The following is a 22,475-nucleotide window of genomic DNA, read 5'->3' as shown; positions in this document are numbered from 1 at the left end:
AGGAGAGGAGTCCATCTGCGAGTGAGATGTGAAAGGATTCTGATGGGCCCCTGGGTGACCGGAGATGGTGCGCGCTCGGTTCTTTGAGAGGAAGTCGGGATTCCGGCTGTCATGAGTTCTGTAATCACGTCGGGGAACACGCCGTTCTCTGGCCTGAAGTAAAGCGAAGTGGAATCTGACAGGTTGTCTTCATTTTTCAAGGACTGGAGAGCGGATGACTGACAGCACCAAATCCTGCTTCAGGTTAACAGACAGAGCCGCTCCGCAACGCCCATCTAAACTCTCTTGCCTCGACAAAGCTTTTAACAAAAACAAAGCTGCTGCAAACTCTTACTTTTGTCGGTGCATTTAAAACAAAGGGTTTTTAATTGTTTCAATGCCTGAAACATAATGATCTGACAAAGCAACTACCATCTAATAACAAGATACAGGTGCGTTTGGTTTTTTAATTGTTACTGATCTCAAGCCAACAAAAAGCATCAAAGATTATGTGTAGCCACTATTATGATACTTTTAAATGCGGAAATTGAAATTCAGCTGTGTAAAATCAGCGGTGTAAAACATATGCCGGATAGGTTGGGGGTTCATTCCGCTGTGGTGACCATTGATAAATAAAGGGACTAAGCCAAAGGAAAATGAATGCATTAATATTTTGAACTACCATATTTTTCTCATACAGTATATGCGCCTATGGTATATTAACATGTATGTGTGTGTTATTGCATTTGCGAAAAGATGCATTTTGCTTCATTGGAAGTGTCCGACTCCTCCCCCTCTTAATAGCTGGTTAATAGATCTTATATCATGTCTATGTCATTTCAAGAAAAAGTGAAGTATTCCATTCCGGGCTCTACTGACAAATTCTATAATGCTTGGATCCCCATTCTAACTTTTTTTTTTACCTCTTTAACCTCATTAGATTCTGTCTTTATGTTGTACTGTGCCATCTGGTTATGTGAGTATTCTCGCCGAACTGTATTTATGTTGATTTCTTTCTTTTATCATTTTTTTTTTACTTTTTCATTTATGGCCCATATGCAGTACTTTAATATATTGTTTATTTGTTTATTTTGTGTACATTTAAAAGAGTCTGTATAGATTTCTCATTTGAGATTTGTGGGTGAGTTTCGGTACGTAACCTTGAATAGTTCGAGTTTGCACTTGGGCTTTAAAAAAGGAACAATGCAGACAATGTATTGTTCTCTGTTGTGTTTTTCTATATTGTATTTATGTCTGTGCGATAAAGTATACACTCACCGGCCGCTTTATTAGGTACACCTTACTAGTACCGGGTTAGACCCCCTGTTGCCTTCAGAACTGCCTTAATCCTTCATGGCATAGATTCAACAAGGTACTGGAACAATTCCTCAAAAATTTTGGTCCATATTGGCATGATAGCGTCACTCAGTTGCTGCAGATTTGTTGGCTGCACATCCATGATGCGAATCTCCCATTCCACCACATCCCAAAGGTGTTCTATTGGATTGAGATCTGGTGACTGTGGAGGTCATTTGAGTACAGTGAACTCATTGTCATGTTCAAGAAACAAAGGCCCATGCACACCGGGATGCTTTTTGCTCGCGTTTTCAGTCGACGTTTAAGGCCTTGTGACTAAATAAAGTGTGCCAATGTGATCGTGCACACCAACGTGCAAAACTAAAGGTGTAAAAGCGTCATTTTTAAAGAAACGCCTCATGCTCGTTTTTTATTTTTGTTTTGACACGTTGCGTCAAAACCTTTCCACCAGTCAGATTGGCACTTTTGTTCATGTGCACGTAGCTACTGAAGTTACAGTAAACAGCACTTGGAGGCGCTCAAGATGCCCAGAGGTGATATGAACGATATGAACAATAATCATTTCTTCATCACTAGAGCTGGAGCTGCTACTTGAACCATCCATGCTTGTTTGAATTGCCTGTAACTTTAACAACAAGCATGTTAACTTTCCGTATTCTTCTTCTGTGTTACAAGCGAGTGTTAGAAGCTTAGCGCGTGCCAAAAAAATCCCCTACACCATTACACCAACATCATCAGCCTGAACCGCTGGTTCAAGGCAGGATGAATCCATGCTTTCATGTTATTGATGCCAAATTCTGACCCTACCATCCGAATGTCGCAGCAGAAAGAGAGACTCAGACCAGGCAACATTTTCCAATCTTCTATTGTCCACTTTAGTTGAGCCTGTGCGAATTGTAACCTAAGTTTCCTGTTCTTAGCTGACAGGAGTGGCACCCGTGGTGGTCTTCTGCTGCTGTAGCCCATCCGCCTCAAGGTTGGACATGTTGTTTGTTCAGAGATGCTCTTCTGCATACCTCGGTTGTAACGAGTGGTTATTTAAATTACTGTTGACTTTCTATCAGCTCCAACCAGTCTGGCCATTCTCCTCTGACCGCTGGCATCAACAAGGCATTTGTGCTGACAGAACTGCTGCTCACTGGATATTTTCTCTTTTTCAGACCATTCCCTGCAAACCCTAGAGATGGTTGTTCATGAAAATCCCATTAGATCAGCAGTTTCTGAAATACTCAGACCAGCCCTTCTGGCGCCAACAACCATGCCATGTTCAAAGTCACTTAAATCACCTTTCTTTCCCATTCTGATGCTCTGTTTGAACTGCAGCAGATCATCTTGACCATGTCTACATGCCTAAATGCATTGAGTTGCTGCCTTGTGATTGGCTGATTAGAAATTTGTGATAACGAGCAGCTGGAACAATGTGGTGTACCTAGTAAAGTGGACGGTGAGTGAATATAAAAAAAATGTATCTGTGTATGTTTGTGTATAAGAAAACAATAAATTAAAATAAATATACCTAAATAAAATACCACAAAATACAAAAATTACGAACTAAAAAACTATAGATTTAAAAAATCCCATTGGTTACAGCAGTTGACTGAATGTGTAAGATCTACTGTAGCCAGCCACACTGAAAAGTCACAGAGAATTTATACTATTTACGCTGTACGTGTAGATTCTCTTTGACTACATCTCTACTTTGGTTGCCTCAGTTGAAGTGATTTAAAATGACATTACCCGGAATAAAAAGGAAACACGCTTAGTTCAAAGCCTTCTCTTACAACAAAAAACACTCCAAAGCATCCAGTGGTGAGTTTGAAGCACTCATTAAAAAGTTTCGCACTTAAGTTCACAAGAAAGTAAAATAGATGAATAAAACAGCTTAGAAGAAAGTGAGGAGGAGGAAATCACAATGAGGAAGATGAACTTTGTTTACCTGGCGGAGTTGAGGATGATGCATGTTCGCATAATTAAAGTCTGATTCGCCGGTATGCTAAATATCTGCCTCGCACACATTATAATTTAAATAATCTGACAACCTTGTAAAACAAGCTTTCACCGTTTGCCCTATTGAAGCTAGACGTCTTAAACTGTGTGCATAATTCACGGTTCGGTCGCATAACATCGTCCCTGTGGGTACCGAAACGAGCGGAAGACAGAGAGAAAGACATATCTGCATACAGAGCTGGGTAGTGACAGGTAGACAATGCTGATATGAATAATTGAAAAAAAAAAAAAAATCAAGTAAGCAACACACTGAAGCAATTCAAAACAAGCTAAAAGTGAATAAATCATCAGAAGGCGTGGATCGAGCGAGAGAGAGAGCGAGAGAGAGAGAGAGAGAGAGAGAGAGAGAGAGAGAGAGAGAGAGAGAGAGAGAGAGAGAGGAAGGAATCTTAATTATCTTGTGACTGTTTAAATGACTACATTCAGTCTTGTTCTAGGTGCAAAACTAATTTCTGGTGTGTCTAACTCCCTTTGCTTCATTTAGTGTCTGTGTGGGCAGCAGAACAGAAACCCAATATTAACTGCGAGGCAACAGTCATGTTGAAATGTCGGAGGGAACATTCATTCATTCATTTTCTTTTCGGCTTAGTCCCTTTATTAATCTGGGGTTGCCACAGTGGAATGAACCGCCAACTTATCCAGCATATGTTTTACGCAGCGGATGCCCTTCCAGCTGCAACTTATCCCTGGGAAACATCCATACACACTCATTCACACACATACACTACGGACAATTTAGCTTACCCAATTCACTTATACCACGTCTTTGGACTAGTGAGGGAAACCGGAGCAGCCAGAAGAAACTCATGCAAACACAGGGAGAACATGCAAACTCCACACATAAAAGCCAACTGACCCAGCTGGGGCTCGAACCAGTGGTCGGAGGTCGATTCTGACACAAGTTTGCTAGTCAGTGACTTAAGCCCTTATTTAACTAATGTAAGGTTATTAAGTCTGACTGAAAGAGGTAGAACAATGTGAAAGCAGATTCTTTGACAAAAATGTTTTGTTTTGTTTTTCCTTCCTAAACCAAAAGGTGTTTATTAGAAGTCTACATTTATTCCACACTGCCTCAGTGTAGTTCAGAAAACAATATTGAGAAAAACTATCAAAAATAAAAGCATAAAACAAAGCATACCAAAAATTGAAATATGCTGCCAAAAACTGCACATATTTGCACTGGCACTGAATAAAATACAAAAGGAATTTATTTTCTACATGTTCACTTTAAATTTAACAGTATTTCATTCATAACAAATTTATTTAAATGACATCGTTTGGAATATTTTTATATTAGGAATGGGATGATAACCGTTTTCAAGATACACTGCAGTTTGTAAAAGTCAAGGTTTTAAAACACCAACATTTTCTGTTATACCGTTCCTTCGTTATATGTAAGATTTTTTTTATTATTTACATTTTTTTAGGACAAGGAGTATCTCCAGCCAAAAAGAGATCCAAAAATGTCATTTTAAATTGTAAAGAAATCTGTGTTTTAGAAACTTATGAAGAAAGCAGAAGTCAATGATTGATTTGAAATATTTAGCCTGACATGTTTATTGTTCTATCATACTGTAAATGTTAAATATAATAACTTAAAATAATATTAAATTAAAATATATTGTGTTTAAAGGGGGAAAAGTTGTTGTTTTTTTACGCAGACATTTAAAAAGAATAGATTTTAGAGCAGAAATCCCAATACCGTCAAACCGTGATATTTTTATTCAAGGTTATCATACCATCAGAATCATTTACCGGCCCATGCCCATTTCATATTATGATTATCGTATGATTTAGAATTTTCTAATTTCTCAAGGGGTGGGGGGTAGGGGGGAATCATTTATAATTATAAACATTATTAACTAATAATAACAATAACACATCATTATAAAACAAATTGCATTTAAGCACTCTCAACCATTGAACATGACAATCTTTTGCAATTAAGCAATACGGACTTAGAGCAAATATAGTACAACTAGTTTGTACAAAAATGAAACAAAAATAATCTAAATTAAAAGATAATTTAAAGTCATAATAAGCAGCTTATTGATCCAACATGCTATTAAAACAAACAAAAAGTACATTTGCAAATTCAAAAACATTTAGTAGTGTGTATACACTATAGTGAGAGGAGAGAGACTTAAAACTTAGAATACTGCCTAATAGTTGATGGATGTCATCAAAGCATATTTTAGTCTTCAAAATCCTGAGGTTAACAAAGCCAAGTGGTCCATCCCAAAGCTATAATGTGGACTTGGACTGAGAAAAGACTACAACACAGTCTTTCATATTCACCAAAAACATTGATAAGACAAGCGCTCATATTATTACCAAAGACCTCAGTGACCATACCATAGATCTTTACATCCATCTTAAATACAACATAAAGTACCAGCTGGATTATGGACCAATAATGGACCATCAATACCACTGATAAGCCAGTCATCATCTTTATTTGCTGGGCCAAAGGAGGAATGGTACCACTTACTAAAGAACTTTGCACACTGAAGTCAAACATTTTTGTACGCATTTATTTTTTTTATTCTAACCTAAACATTTGTCACACACACCTAGTCTGATGCGTACTAATTGATGCGTTGCGAAATGATTGGCAAAACAATATACAATGGAGTCTTCAAGTACTGAAGATGATTTTTTTTTGTATTCTCCTTGCCTAACAAAAGAAAAAGACAAAATATTGGGTCCATCTATTCCTTAGATTGCGGAGAGAGGAAAGAGAGTTCCTTATCAAAGAGCAGCAGGATTATCCTGACCAATTCAAAGTCTACTTCAGGATGTCCAGGGTTCAGTTTGATACTTTGTTAGCGATACTATGAACCACATTTCACCAATTTCTGTGAACCAATAGATCCCTAACATAGACTGGCAGTTTGACTAAGGTATGAAGACAAAGACACACAAAAACTGACACACGCCAAACCATGCAAGCATACAATACACTATAGGGTTGCACGATACTGGAATTCGGTACCAATTGAACACGTCCATTTCCTGCTAACATTTGAACGTTATGGAGCACGTTCTTAAACACTGATTTGCCGTTGTGTTCACATGCTCAACAGAAATGACTGTGATTGTCATCCGTTCACTAAACAGCTGTTCACTGAGAGTAAACACAGATACAGAGACACTGGAACGTTTTAAAGCCACGATTCGTCAGCCGATCGCTCGTATGTCAGCTTATAGACAAACCAGCTGATCGACGTGACCCTGAAACACTCCAGTATCGCTGTATCTGTGGTTACACTCAGTAAACAGAGGTGAGTTCAGTGAACTGATGACCTTCACAGCCAATCACAGTCATTTTTGTTAAGCACGTGAACAATGGCAAATCAGCGCTATTTAAAAACGAACTTAGTAGCGCTCAAATATTAGCGGGAAAGGAACGTTTTTAAAACTTCAGTATCAATTGGTACCGGATTCCAGTATCGTGACAACCCTAATACACTAACATACAATAAACCACAGAACATTTGTATTATATTATATTAATTTCTCCAACGCCAATCTGGATTTTGCCTTTCACTTGTATGACAGCCCTGAATTGTCAAAACACCTCTTAGAACGCCTTCAATACGATTGACACAACGTGAGGTCCAATTTATTTTTTAATGTACAGAAATTTCTGATTCAGTGTGCAATAACCTTAAACCAGAATTCTGGTCCCAAAGCTTTTGTTTTCTGCCCATTTCTGCCACCTGATAAAACGTTGGCCTGCTTAGCTGGGGTCAGTAGAGCTACCTTACAATTGAATTGCATTCTTCAGTTAACACAGTCATATTAAACCAAACAGAATTAACACTAAACTGACTTCATCAGATAAACATTTGCAAGTCTTGCAGGAGAGCATAATGTTGTATCACACTAATTAAAATGACACTATTGTATTGTTTCACCTGTTAATACAGTATAAAGCAATAAAGATGAGCTTAAACAGCTCGTCATTATTATCTATGGGTTTAACATCTTAAAGCAATACTATTTTTGTTGTGCATTTCCAATAGGATCTAATATGGATCTTTGCTGTCTGCTTATTCAATATCAGCCTCTTTACAGAGCTGTATGCTATTATAAAATATTAACAAAACAATATGAGCTGAAATGTGCAAAATAGAGCCTGAAGGTTATACTGTATGTGTGTGATCAGGAACCCTCAGCAATTTGTTAATACCACTGCAATTATTGAGCAAAATATGCAGTGCAGCAGGTGCTACACACAGTCAGGAAAAACTCAAGGTTAGAAATAATAAATCTACTTCCTTCTTATTGCCACATGGCTTCTAAAAAAATCCAACTGTCGATTCTTAAAGAAACATTTAATTATGCTTAATGCAGTATGTACTTATGCAATGTGCACAAAACCACACAGAACTGTAAAAATAGACTGACCGGCTCGCTGTGTGCCGAAGGTAACAGACAACCTGGTGAGTAGGTCTTCGTTCTCATAACGATCTTCTTTGGCGATGACCCAAAAACAATTCTCGGACAGCTCCTGGGGTGAGATCTACACAGAAAGAGGAGACAAAGAAAAATAAAAATAAAATGAATCACGACTTGATATCGTAATCACCCATCACGGGAGGTCAGGATGCAGGAGTTGCTAGGCAACGTGAGGCATCTAAACAGTGAGCTGGTTTATGAAAAAGTAAAGAGGAAACTTATTCAAATATTCATATTGTGTTCTCTTGCTGGTCTTTATTTTGTTCTCCTACATCTCAGCGCATGTGATGGCTGAATGCAGCACCAGAGAGACTCATTCTCGAACATCTCGGCACACGAAAACACAAGGCCGAGCGCTCTAGTCGGACATCATCATACAAAAACATGCCTAAACACACATGGCCCATTTACTTCAGTAAACAGTTTTTGTATTAACGGAAGATCATGTAAGGGATGTGTTGCTTTAGTTTTCTTTACCTGATTAGGGAATTACATTAGGAAAATTAGCTGTAAACATGTCGAACAGATGTTGTGAATCTCTTTGCAATAAAAACAAATGTATATAGATACACTGTAAAACCAAAAAAGCAACACACTGTGAAACCGATTGCAACAAACGATTTAAGTTCAAAAACTAATCCTAATGAGTACTGTGAACTTAATCCATTTGAGTAAACAAAGCAATTTGAGCACAGTAAAACACAAAAAATGAAGAGAACTCGAACCAACTGAGTACTGTAAAACCCAATAAGTTTAAGACATTAACTATTTGAGTAAAAAAAAAACTAATCTATTTGAGTACTGTGAACTTCAACTCCAGTTGAATTAATGAGGTATTTAATTAACTCATTACCTTGAACTCTGATTTCAAAACTCTTTTCAAAGTTTTCTTTGTTAAACTCTTAAGTTTATGTTTTGAAATTAATTATTGGTGATTGGGTAGCTTTACTTGAACATAGAAAAAGGAGACCTGTTTAACATGATTAAAGGAGGAGACCCGTTTAACATGATTAAAGACTTGCAACTAAATATTTAAGTCAATTTCAGACTTTAAGGCCTAAAATGTTGTTTTTGAAATATAAGACATTAAGACTTTTTAGGACCTCGTGGACAGCCTGGTGTATGCATGGACACAAAAAAAGAAAAGCACAAAACAGGAAAAGAAGAAATGGAAACAAAATGAAAGAGGAAATATTGAAAGAAAAAAAAATATTTAAAAAATCAAGAAAAGAAAGAGTTAAAGAAAGATTTAAGATGATAAAAAGATGTATAAACTCAAGAAGAACATGGAAGGCTGGAGGTGAGAACAGGAAATAATAAATCTTGAGGAGGGATAAAGAAAAAAAAGAATGAAACAAGAATAAAGTTAGAAAACAAAAGAAAGAATCAGATTACAGATAAGAGCTTTTGTATATGTTGACAAATGTGTGCAAACAGACACAAAAGACCACGTACTGTACTCTCCTCATACACAGGTTAAAATTGAACATTTTCAAAGACCCTTTGAAGACCATTATGAATGAATTTTTAGACTTACACAAGGCTAAACACTAAGGATTTTTTCTAATGCTTGCCACAAAAAAGTTATTAGCCACATATTTTAAATGTTACGCTTAATTGTATACACTTTTTTTCAACATAATATATATATATATTTTTTAATGACAGGTTTGACATTGTTAAAAGTGCACTTATTATAAGGACAATTACATGAATAATCAAAAATATATATTTGTTGGCTTTTGGTCCACATTGATTGAATATAACTCCTTTACAACCCCTAATTTTCATGCCAATTTATAAATATTATGTCCACTCCACCTTACTTCTGTAAATAGTTTTTGTTTAAATGAAAGACATTGTAAAGAGATTTGTTGCTCTGTAATTAAGAAAGTTTTAAAGTTTTATTGTGATGGATTGTTGGTGATTGGATGGATGTGGGCTCGATTGGGAAGCTTTATGCCAGACTGCACGATTTTCAAAGTAGTCGTGTCACAGATGTTTTCACACTGCATTACTATCTGGGCTAGCATTCTGTCGGTACTGTGCGGTTTCACACTGCATGACTTACAATAGGAAGAATAACGTTGTCTGGGTCCACAAACTACATCTCACATGCAAAAACACACGAGAAGTGACAAGGAAACAACCCGAGGTCACATAGTATATCTTTCGTTATTAACTACACTGAAAAAAATTATTCAAAGATGATTCCTTGGATTTACTCAATTTTTTTACGTTAAGTGGTTGTAAACAATTTATTTTGGCTGAATTTAAACAATCAAATTAAGTTGAACATTGCTCAATTTAATTTGTTTGTTTAAATTCAACACAAATAAATAGTTTGCAACAGTTTTCCATGCAACACTTTTTTCAGTGTACATAATAAAAAAAGAAGCCTTTAATGGGGTAGAAAATGGACCTATTTTGCTGACCTGGATTTTGAAGGGAATCATTTCTCCTCAACATTTTCTTTTTTCAACCCGGTTGTGGTATTGCGTAGACACGTAAAATAAACACAGGTGCCCCTGCCAAATTTACACTAGTTTTTCTCCATTTCTTGGGTCCAACTAGACCAAAAAGAAGCCCTTTTAACTTCTCCCCCAACCACCCGGTGACCCGCAGATACCCATACTAGTGGATGCTGCTCTCTCATTGGCTGTAGGTAATCGTCAAAGTTATTTCAGTCAGAACACATTTCACACAGCATGATTTTGAATCACCGATTGCTCCAGACATTTAACATGCCAAATATCTCACAGGTGTCAGCGACTCATCTGCAATTCTCTCAGATTGTGTCTTTGATAGTTCTCACTGTGTGATTGTTACTTATGTGATCGAGTACCCATTTGCCTGTGATTCGTCAAAACCTGTCGGTGAGTCAAAATCGGGGCTAAATCATGCAGTCTGAACTCTGCATTACTTGGACAGAGAAAAATTAAGACCTGTTTAAAATTATTTAAGACCTATAAAACAATATATCAGTGATTTGAAGACTTTTTAAAAGGTCTAAAATTGTGTTTTTCAGATATTCTAAGATTTGTTAAGACCCAGCAGACACCCTGCATACAGCACATACATACTGTAGATGGGATATATAAGATAGCATTCCAAAACAAGGTTTTCATAGAGTATTTAGTTATAGATTAAGAGATATGTTTGCTTACCCGCTCACTCACATGCTATGCAAACATGTTTAATCATTTAACAGTACTCAAACATCATACTAGAAGAACATCATACTCGTCTAAAAGTGATAGAGAATAGGACAAAATAAGAAGGTTGTCAAATAAATCCAAACTCAAAAGTCACACATTTGATCACGTTAATGCCAGTATTGTCTGCCCAATAATGATCAGATGACTGAAAATGTATGTAAATACCAGGCAGAAACAGGGCCTTAGTGGTGCTTTAAGATCAAATCTGTTTGAGTGAAAACAAGCTCTGGTAACGTTGGGGAAAGAGCAGGGCATTGTGGGATGATCAGTTTAATGGAGTCTTCTTGTTGAGATAAAGACTGAAAGGCTAATCAATGAGACCGGCTGTGCTAATGAACAGACCTCACACTCCTGCCAAATACCTGAGCCAATAGCTCTTCAAATCTGCTCCACGAGGACACGTTCAAAGAAATCAAACAATCAGGAAGCGGACTGAACATGAGCCTGAAGAGTAGCCTCTCAGTGGAAGTGATTAACCCACGTTTCCGACCGTGTGTATGTGATTAATTGAACACGTGCTGCTATGTTCTGCCCCTCTGATGGGCGCAGGGTGGCATGTTTCCCATGATGCACCAGCTGTCTGGTCTTTGGCTTCCTAAGCTGCGAAGCTCTTGTTAATGAGTGATAAAAGTCTTGGGTCAGGAGCCATGAATATTGTATGGAGTCGGTTTCTCAAGCAGCTGTTTAAAAAAGCCTCTTTGTGTCCTCCTAATGGCTAATTACAAACAGGTTCCGGATGAGATGAAGCATATGGTGGAATCTTTAAAAACATCTGTATGATGGTGGCAAAAAGGACAGAGATTAAATATTAATTGTACTGTTGTAAACTAACACAACTCCAACTACACTGCACCACAACATCTGCTGATTAACAAAAGGCAACCACACCAAAAAGTGTGATCCTTCACAACAGAGGAACATTTTCTTTAATGATGCTTGGCAGCAAACACAAGTAGTTTCTTCGGTTACTTTGCAAACATCTGTCCTTTTATGTTGTTTTCTAAACCTTGTTTAAGCACAAAAGGAGGATTGTCTCCCATAGGGGTTCGAGTTTAAGACTTTAGAAATAAAGTAAAGTCGTTTATGGTACAGAAAATGTTACCTTGGACAAATTGAGGTGCTTCATACAGGTAACAGGCTTGAAATTCCTTCTTGGGGTGAAGTGAATTCAGTAAATAGATTTATCAAATACAAGAATATAATAAAAGTAGAGTACATTTAAGTAAGTAGTACACAAAGTTTCAAAAAAAGTCACAGCAAAAGAAAACAGTGATTTTATGCTAATATTTTAGCCCCATCCTAATATATGGACACTGATACTATTTACAGTTCTGCAAGTAGGTTTGAACACTGCTGGCTACAACAGTAATGCATTTCTGGGGCGTGAAGTGAAATTAGTAAATAGATTCATCAAGGTTCCAGATCAGAATGCATCAACTGTATAACTGCAATACCCTCAAACCCAGTCAAACTCCAAAGTACAGTAAAGCAATAAGTTCATGGCATTCTCATGGTCTCTCCCATAGGGGTTGGAGTAAACTTTAGATAACAAAGTTGTTTGAATGTTACCTTGGACCAATTGAGGCGCTTCATGGAGGTATCAGGCTTGAATTCCTTCTTGGGTTTCAGGCCGAAAGGCAGGATGTATTGGACTGCGGATGTCAGTGCACCCAGTCCTAGAGGAGGTGGTGGGGGTGGAGGCATCCCGGGTATGGAGGCACAGCCTGGTGGAGGTGGTGGAGGTGGAGGGGGCGGCGGAGCTGGACCTCCAGGAACAAATGGTGGAGGAGGTGGGGCAGGAGGAAACGTGGATGAGGACAAACCAGGAACAGATTGCCCTGATGTTAAGACCCCTGGAACGGCTCCAAACTAAGAAAATGGAACAAAAATAAAGAAACAGGTGACCCATGCTTTAAATTAATACAGTTTCTTAAAATATAGAAGAACTTCAGTCAAAAATCTTGGGGGCAGGATTTAACTTTATTGTCTTATTTTCTTTCTTTCTTTTTTTTTAACAGTTTGCTTCAAATTCGAAACGTTTTAACATTATAAGAGCCTTTACCCTCCCTTATGACTAGCTAATATATCTTTACTAAATATATTCTTTTCATCAGTTTTGTAGAAATGTACTTTGACCAAAACTTTTTTTTAGCAAAGCATTTTTTGTTGTTGTGAATGACGTTGTTTTCATGACTGAATGTTTATTTTTTACATTTAACTATAACTTCATTGTACACCTGGACTCACTATTTTATCCCTTAAAATTCGAAAACTGATATTCAAAACGACATATAATTATATTTTAACTTTTTTTGGTCTTAAAATGATTTTCATTTAATAGGGTAGGAAATGGGAAGTTTAAAACCATGTTTCTGAGATTATCTTTGGTACGCTGCAGGTTTAAGTAGAAAACACTCAGCATGGAGTGGAATGATGATTTTGAACATTGTTTGTCTTCAAGCTAATTAAAAACACCAGACACATAAACACTGTTAAACACCTTAAAAATCATTTTCACCGCATGGGGGTATTTAAGTTGCACGAACAAACGAATTAACTTTAATTAATTATGCAAAACACTATTGTTACAAATGAGCATTAAGATTGTTCATTCATGATATCTGAGATTAACAAACCATGAAGCGCTACTTATTATTAAATTAAAGTAAACAGAACACAAGTAAATAACAAGTAAGCAAAAGATGTAATTGAACAGAATTAAGTGGAAAAAAAAACAAGTCAGATCACAACAAAAGAAAACTAAAAAGATTTTATGCTAATATTTTAGCCTCATCCTAATATATGGACTATAATTCTATTTACATTTCCCCAAATAGGTTTGAATGCTGCTGGCTACAGCTGTAATGCATTTCTGGGGGGGTGAAGTGAATTCAGTAAATAGATTTATCAAATACAAGAATATAATAAAAGTAGAGTACATTTAAGTAAGTATAGCATACAAAGTTTTCAGGTCTGTCTGCTACAAGAATCCAGCATCATTTGCATAACTGTGCAACACCCTTAAACCCAGTCAAACTCCAACGGGGTCAGTCCAGCATTCTCTTTATGGCATTCTCATGATGGTTTTGAATGGATATTAAGAAAGCAAATAAAAATAAACGATCTATTGAGGTGCAAGGTTACATTTGCTGTACAACAGAGACATGCAGTACTTGTCCTTCCAGACTTGCCCAGGCAGTTAAGTAAATATAAAAGATTAATAAGGCCATAACCCTTTCCCCTACTCAAAACACCTCCATCTCAAATCTCCATCAAACATTCAGGGAAAACAAGTAAGATACATTACTCTGGTGTATTCACTCCATTCAACCTGAATGGCAAACAGTTGCAAGGGTGTGGAAAGGGGGGGGGGGGGATTTATTGAACAAGTAGATGTGCTTTAATTCAAACGGCGCACATGCCGGCCTCTAGATAATTCACAGGCTAAGAGTCAGCATGACTGACGCTCCTGCATATGTGGAGAATTGACTGGGTGATTACGCTTTGCGTTGCTGCAAACGATCGCACCCCAAAGAGATGGATCAGCTTAACTGCCTGTACTCCAAACTTTCACTTCGCTCATTGGCCACCATTATTTAGGAATTGATCTGCTCTATCGACGATAGCCTGGCGAGCCAAAAAGCAATTGATCAAACAAACTGTTCAGTTGATGCCCTATTTGTCATGTCAGTGTGAGCGGTTCAGGATATATTTAAACAAAAAACGAAGAGTCCTGAGTCTCAGGGCAGAGTTGAGGAAAGGTGGAAGATGTTTTTTAAGAGTTCCCAAACAGGGTTTATTCTTTACGATATTTATTTAAATTGGAAAAAATAATGGCAAGAGCATAACAAAACTTAAAATGTGCACAAAATATAAAGCATTTAAAATTGACTGATGAATATATAATCTATACAGCAGGGGGGGGGAGTTTTTTCTCAGAAAACATATTTTAAAAGCTGCAGTTGACTTGAAATGTTTCCCAGATGTTGGTAACAACCAAAGAAATGGTGCAAAGAAAACAAATCTAATAAGTCTATAAATTAAGCTATAGGTAATAAAATGAAATGACGCAAGAAAAAAGTATTGACCACATAAAGAAAGGTAGGTGTAGAAAGGCAGTGAAAGCCCAGACAGCAGCTGAAATCTCTCAGTAGTTCTTCAGCAACCCTCTGCCTTTTGTCATTGTGACTTAATATCAGCTGCTTCAGTCCAACATCTACGTTATCAGTATAAACCAGAGTGGACATTTCAGCAAGACACTGATCCAAAACACAGCCAAGGAAACTCTCAAATGCTTTCAGAGAAAGAAAAGCAAGCTGTAGAATGACCCAGCCAATTGAATTCAATATAACATACAATTTAAAGATCAGATTTGATAGACGAGACCCACAGAACCATCAAGAATTTTACACTCTGTTGAAGTCTGTTAAAAACTCACACCTGAGCAATTCATGTGACTTCATTCTCCATATGAGAGGCGTCTTTAAGCTGCCATCACAAAAAAAAAACCTTTTAAATAAAGTATTAAATACATTTCAGTAGTTCAGTACTTTCTCCTTGTGTCATTTCATTATTACACATAACTCTTTTTTCAGATTTTTGTAATGTTTGGGTCTTTACCAAAATCTGGTTCAATTCCATGTCAACAGCTCCGTAAGTCATATTATTCCCAGAAAAAAGCATGATATACTTATTTCAATATTTCCTCCACTGTATAATTTGCCAAATAAAAAGTAAATAAATAAAAAAAATAAAAAATTAAGAAGAGGACTCAGATAAGTCTAAAATGTGTCCAATTAACTTGAGGACAATGCACAACAATGTATACAAAAAAAAAGAAAAAGAAAAAAAACTAACCGAAAAACAGCCTTCAAAAGTTTTAAAAAGACTGATGAAATATGGAGTAGCTAAGATTGGGGCTTTCGAGCAGTATGCTGCTCTTATAGCAGCTGTTCTGGCTGAAGAAGAGACAACATTAAGACAGATTGTGTCAATCTCAATTAGTGAAAGCACTAAAGCGGTAAACAAGTGTAATGTTAGCTCCAAAATAACCAAAAATTCTGTGCACATAAGGCAAGGCAGGATAAAGGGGCATGTTGAGCATATTTAGCATAGATTTAGAATTTATTTAAAGACAGCATGAATGTCAGTGTGAAGATTCTATTCATTATAATCATGATTTAATGGAAGATATTCATAAAGGACTGATGGAATTATATCCTTTAGTTCTCTGCAACTCAATAATTTGCTTTGGATGTATGGCCATACACAATAAACGCGCTATATAAATACACATTACTTACTTCTATATTACACTGTATAAACAGCGACAGGACACACTGGCCAGGAAGAACAGATATGTCAGCATTGCTTGTGCACAACTAAATCAAACCACTAAATAAGGCACAAGAACTTGATTTTGCGAATAAACACAATGTATAGAAGAATTGCATCTACCACAAATCTAAACTAAATCTGGTTAACCTAAACAATTACTGGATTAAAACTAATTTTATACTATAACATTGAAAAGGTAAATATATCTTTAAAAAACTTAACATTATGTTAGAAAAATCCTCAAGAATAAATGCTGAAATTGTACACATGGGTTCTGTTTACTTTATGAGATCAAGAGAAAAAAAAAGCGCATTAAAACCAACACAAGGCCTGATCCGTCTTTATTTTCAACATACCAACTAAAACTAATACAAAAATCAAAAATAATATCAGAAAGGAAAAGAATGAAACAAACAGAAACCAGAAAGACAGAGTGAGAACAAAGAAACAAGAGAACCCCAGAAGAAATGTCATCAAAAACAGTAACAGAAGTGTCCAAAACAAAGGGAAAAAACACAGCATCCAGTAGGTACCTGGTTTCTATGAGCCTGAAGTTCTGCTTCCAGCTCATTGATCTTCTCCTCCCTCTTCAAAAGCTGGGCTTCAGCTTCCTGTCTGCCCAAGAACTCCTCATCCAACTGAAAAACAAAACCATGTCAGCAAAGACAATTGTTTAAAGAAAATACAAACATACAAACACAAATCCATCGCAGCAATTCTCCCTGGTGTTTGAACACTTCTTAGATGTGTTTCTTAGTGTTGTGTGTAAAGAATAAGCACTAATTACTGAAAAGTAAGATAATTATAACACGATGAAACAAATACAAAACACAGCAAATTTAATTAAGAAATAGTTTATGCGTTTGAAAAAAAAACTTTAGAAAGAGAGATCTTTAAACTGCTTCACTATGCAGAGAGTAAGAGACAAAGCTTTTATTACTTTAAGAGTTCTGATTTCAAACAAATGTTGTTCGTTTGAACGTTCATGAAAATATCTTGGAAAAAATCTGTTTCAACAAAAAATATTCTGATTCATACATAGGTTTATTTATTTATTGGCAAGAAAAATAAGAAATGATTTGTGAGCACAGATTAAAGGTGCTCTATAAGGAAAACTTGGTATACCAAGGCATAGTAGAATAATATACGATCAGTGTATGGAAATGGGCATACTGTGAGCCTCAGATGCTACTGTTTCCTCATTTTCCACAAGTGCAAAACTCCAGTGGATAACAGGCCAATCAGAAGACAAAACAAACTATGACATGACTTACAGGCCACGTCCTCCGCATTTGCATGTATGCCTAATTTGGGAATTTTATTTTGAAAACGCGAGTGGCAAATGGTTTACTGTGTTATTGGGCAACGACAGCACTACACATGATTCAAATTCACCTCAGGATGCAAAATGCAAGATTTACAGAATAAACATTTATTCATCTCTACTCTGAAGAGGCATAAGGTATGTTTAAGTCACATCTTTTGTTAATTTATCGTGTTTATTGAAAAATTTGATCCCTATGATTCAACAAACATGTGTCGACTGCTGAATCGTGTCAAATCACTCTGCTCAACTGTCATTTGCAGGCATGTGATTCGGCGAGGACAAAAAAAAAGGAAGATGAGAATAGTTTTATACTTTGTACCTCAATGTCGGGACAGATCCACACACCACCCCAAGATGGTGCCCCTAACTCGGTTAGTTCTCTTTTGTACACAGAATATAACTTTCCCTGTAATTTAGTCGACTCTTTATTCCAGCGTGATAAATAAACTACTAGACAGTCAACAATTCGAAGTGTTAAAATATGAATTGAGTAGCCTAATATACTTTAACATTCCACCCTAAAAAAAAATAAGCATACATCGTTAGTAAGAGTTTATCACTTTCACTTGGCTTTGTCCCCGTTTTTAATAGCCTAGTTTTAATTAATTATAAAATAAATTTTTATAAATTTGTAGAATTATCTAAACTTGTGACATTTTCAGGTATTAAATTTGAGGTGCTAGGCTGTAGCAGCACTGAATTAATGAAGACAAAAGGACAGATTTGCAGAGAACAATAACAAATGTGCGTCCTGCTGCTGTATCTATAATGTACATAGAGCGCATGTGGACATGCAAATGTGAGCGCGGAAAAGGTGCACAGCCGCACACACATTCAAAGCAATTTCATAATCTTGCATATTTTCAGCAGCTTTGTCACATTATAGGACAACACAATAGCAGGTAGGTCTCCAATTACATCCCTGAAAGACGTCAGGAGGGAAGCAGGTTGTCTGCTTTGATGACTATGGAAAAACTCCCTCAACAAAAAAATAAATAAAATAAAAACTGATTTACGCAATTACAGGGGTCGCCACATTGAGCTCGGAAAATACGGAAATCTATATTTATACGGAAAAATCACATCTCTGTATATGTTAATGCAGCGGTTGATAATTCCTGGCTGTTTTCTTCGACTGTAGCTTCAAAACACAATGCCATAAATATCTATCACTCTCTTTTGTCAAGTTTAATTATAGTTTAGCCTTCATCCACAACAGATCTGGCGAGCAAAATAGGTTAAAGTTAGTCTGATCGGGTTTATATTTGTCCGTGTTCAGCATACATCATGCTGTGTGTGTGTGTGTGTGTGTGTGTGTGTGTGTGTGTGTGTGTAAGAGCGGCACGACAGTTAGTTAGTTTATTTATACATTTTTTACAACACAACGTTGCCCTAAAAGTGCTGAACACAATCAATTCTAATTAAAATAAGTCCTACATCACATACATACCAAGGCAAACCTCTCAACATTAAAAAGGCTCAAATGCTAAAGAACAAAGATGCAGCTTCAGAAGCTTTTTAAAAACAGATAGGGTTGGAGTGCGTGTGATGTGGGGCGGAAGTTTGTTCCAGAGTTTTGGGGTGATAACAGCAAAAGCCTGATCGCCACTTCACTTACACCGATAACTTGGTACCGAAAGAATAAACTGATCAGAAGACCTTAGTGACCTACCAAGATTATATACATGTAGGAGGTCGAATAATAGCCAGATCATTTAAGGATTTTAAAAATATTAATAGTTTAAAATCAATCCGTGACCTAACAGGCAGCCAGCCCAAGGAATAAAGAACTGGGGATATGTACTCATACTTGCGAGTCCCTGTCAGAAGTCTAGCAGCCGCATTTTGGACTAACTGCAATCTATTCAGGGCATTTTCACTAATACCAACATATAAAGAGTTGCAATAGTCAAGTCTTCCCAAAATAAAAGCATGGAGCACCTTCTCAAGGTCATTAAAAGAGAGAAATGACTTCACTTTTGCCTGTCGTAAATGGAAAAAAATGGATTTAACAACTGAATTTACTTGTTTATTAAATTTTAGATCACTATCGAACTGACACCCTAGGTTTCTAACAGGTTTTTGATAAGTTGATAGCTCACCAAAACTTAATAGTTCCAGTCAGAGGAGAGCTCATTAATAATTATGATACCAGCCATATATGGTCAATCCTGGACTTTCTGATTCTATGGGTATTTTATGGAGTAATAATTTAGCTTATGAATCCGTTTCTGGAGATTTTTTTTGAACTTACCGAAGCCATAAACCTACAATTTAGATATCAGAGAACAATTTAACTTATTAAACCAATGCAGTATAGGGCACCTTTGAAAGTATCACGTGACAGCGTAGACTGAAACAACAGTGGCTGAAAATGTGAAAATCTAGTCAATTTCGTTAGAAGCTTAGATAAGTGTGAGTCTCGATAATGTATGACAATAATGGACGTAAAAGGATGTAAAACCATAATAGCTCTTAAAGGATGTAAAACCATTTTAAATATCCTTTTACTCATTTTAAAAGTTAACTAGCCGCCTGGAAAGGATGTAGTTAAAGAGCTGTGGTTTGGCATCTATAGATTTGTTGCCCTCGACCACGTACATTTTGGCCCACAATTATAAAGGAACGCTCCCAACAATCAATACAGGGCCCTTTTTAATCTCAGAATACTGTTAATTACAAATGGCTGTTTGAACGATTTCAAGTAATCTCGCCTTAATTAAAGAAAGCTAAATGGTGCGGTCGTGAGCGCTCTTCAAAGGCTGCATACTTCATTAGAGGAGCCAGAGTGAGATAAAAATAAATAAAAAACAAGAGATGGGTGGAAGATAAAGAGGAGGAAAAGAAAGCTCACTTGCCTTTTGAGCCAACTCTGAGGCCCTCAGTTCAAACTCCTCAGTCCTTGCTTTTTCCACACACACTTCTACAGAGAAAACATGGAGAGATTGACCATTTCAGTCTGAAGTAAACAAACTGCTCATATAAAAGTGCATAAACACACCTAATAGATGGCTGAAGTCCACATCCAGACGTTTGCGATAGCCAAAGTCAGGATCTGTGCCGCTTCGATGAAGGACGATTTGAGACACACACTCTTCTATGATCTTAAAATACTGAGGCCTAGAGGAGAGAGAACAAGAAAGAGTGTGAGAAAGAGAGAAGGGAAGAAAAATCAATGCGTTGTATTATCTTTTTGAGAATACGGTACGATTGACTCAGGCACAAAATGAGAAAAATTGTTAAATTAACTCTGAATCCTCTGACAGCAGCGATACTGGCTTATACAAGCTATTAACTGGCGCAATGAAAATGACTGAGTCCTTTAAATCTGCGATGCTGCTCGACATTCACATAAAACAGAAAAAGAGATATAAAATGGAGAGGGATATGAAAAGAGACGTAACAAAAGTGAGAACTGATGACGTATCCGATATTGTAGAATAAACTCGGCCACATTTAACAGCATCAGTTTGGCAGTCAGCCAAAGGGTGTGCCCAAGTTCATACAGAGTCACTTGCCATGTTTCCCTTCAGAGATGCGAGTTTGACTTGTGCGAGAAACTGGATAATCACATAAAACACCATCGAATAAAAAGCACTGTTTCCATCCAATGAGTCAAAGAGAAAGGAATCGTCACTTTCTTATAAACTGGCAACAAATATTAAAAAGAATAAAATATCTGCTGCGGTAACCACAACCCACTGTTTTTTGTTATTATATATATATATATTTATATATATATATATATAGGCACCAATGGCCCAGTGGTTAAGATATGTATAATGACATTTAGTATCAAAGTGCGATTCCTGGCTTGAGTTCCTTTTCCAATTCTTCTGCTCCCTCTCTCTCTGCTGCCCCTTCATTCCTGTTCCCCTCTCTACTGTGCTATCAAATAAAGGTATATGATTCCTTATATATTTTATATTATATAATTATTAAAAATGTAAAAATATATTTAAAAATTCCTGTCACTCTAAAGACGAGGACAAAACAAATTGAAAGTGTGGTGGCTCTTGAAGGCTTTTTTTCGAGAGTTAATAGTTTAAGGCTATTTTGATGACAGACTTTGGCTGAAGGATTTAAGAATGTTATTTCAGATGTTTCACAATGTGGTCAATCATCTGGTTTGTCTATTAATGATGTCTCATAGCAACAATTTATTATTACATGATCTGTTAAAACAAAATCACATCTTTTTTGATGCAAATGCTGGGCAAATGTGCTTGCATTGCAGTATATGCACATTTTTTTCTTTTCAGCTTATACTACTCAGTTAGTATGTGCCTAAAAATGGTTAAAAGCACCACCCAGTGGTCAAAAGCTGCAGGCGCATTTACTACTACCACCGTTATGACAAGCACAGCGGCAGAGGGAACATATTGAAGTGTTAACATCTGTATGTGTATCTTGCCATTTCCATTAAGCAAATTTTTATGTGATATTCCAAAATGCTCATATAAATAGGTGAATGGAAACATAGTTAATGGTAAAATCAAACTAATCTGTTTTGTTTGTTCGTTTGTTTACCCATCCTAATCACTGTAATATAACCTTATCACAATATTCAATCATCATTATTTTCCTTTGGCTTAGTCTCTATTTCAGAGGTCGCCACAGCGGAATGAACCGCCAACTATTTCAGCATACGTTTTACGCAGCGAATGTAATAAACATTCATACCCCCATTCACACTCACACTTTATTCAATTCACCTACATTTAAAATTTTTAAAAAGTAGTATTTGCTTATCTATCACAAACTGGGCTAACATGTAAATTTTGACTCAATTAAAGAGACTTTTTTGTTAAATAATACAAATTTGC

At 36.6% G+C, this 22,475-nt stretch overlaps 1 protein-coding gene across 3 annotated transcripts in view; it reads right to left on the bottom strand.

The window, feature by feature from the left end:
* diaph3 (diaphanous-related formin 3) overlaps nucleotides 1-22,475 on the bottom strand; it is a 475,404-nt gene that overhangs the window by 282,439 nt on the left and 170,490 nt on the right. For all 3 annotated transcript variants that reach the window (XM_056468166.1, XM_056468167.1, XM_056468168.1), the window contains 5 exons: nucleotides 20,651-20,769; nucleotides 20,508-20,572; nucleotides 16,856-16,960; nucleotides 12,555-12,854; nucleotides 7,717-7,831 (listed from right to left, as the gene is read on the bottom strand). In XM_056468166.1, the coding sequence (XP_056324141.1) occupies nucleotides 7,717-7,831; nucleotides 12,555-12,854; nucleotides 16,856-16,960; nucleotides 20,508-20,572; nucleotides 20,651-20,769 (704 nt within the window). The remainder of the gene's footprint in view (nucleotides 1-7,716; nucleotides 7,832-12,554; nucleotides 12,855-16,855; nucleotides 16,961-20,507; nucleotides 20,573-20,650; nucleotides 20,770-22,475) is intronic.

Source organism: Danio aesculapii, chromosome 11, assembly GCF_903798145.1.
Source record: "Danio aesculapii chromosome 11, fDanAes4.1, whole genome shotgun sequence".
In the NCBI taxonomy this organism is placed as follows: domain Eukaryota; kingdom Metazoa; phylum Chordata; class Actinopteri; order Cypriniformes; family Danionidae; genus Danio; species Danio aesculapii.
Note: the sequence above shows the minus strand (reverse complement) of the source record. Positions and strands in the feature narration are given on the sequence as shown.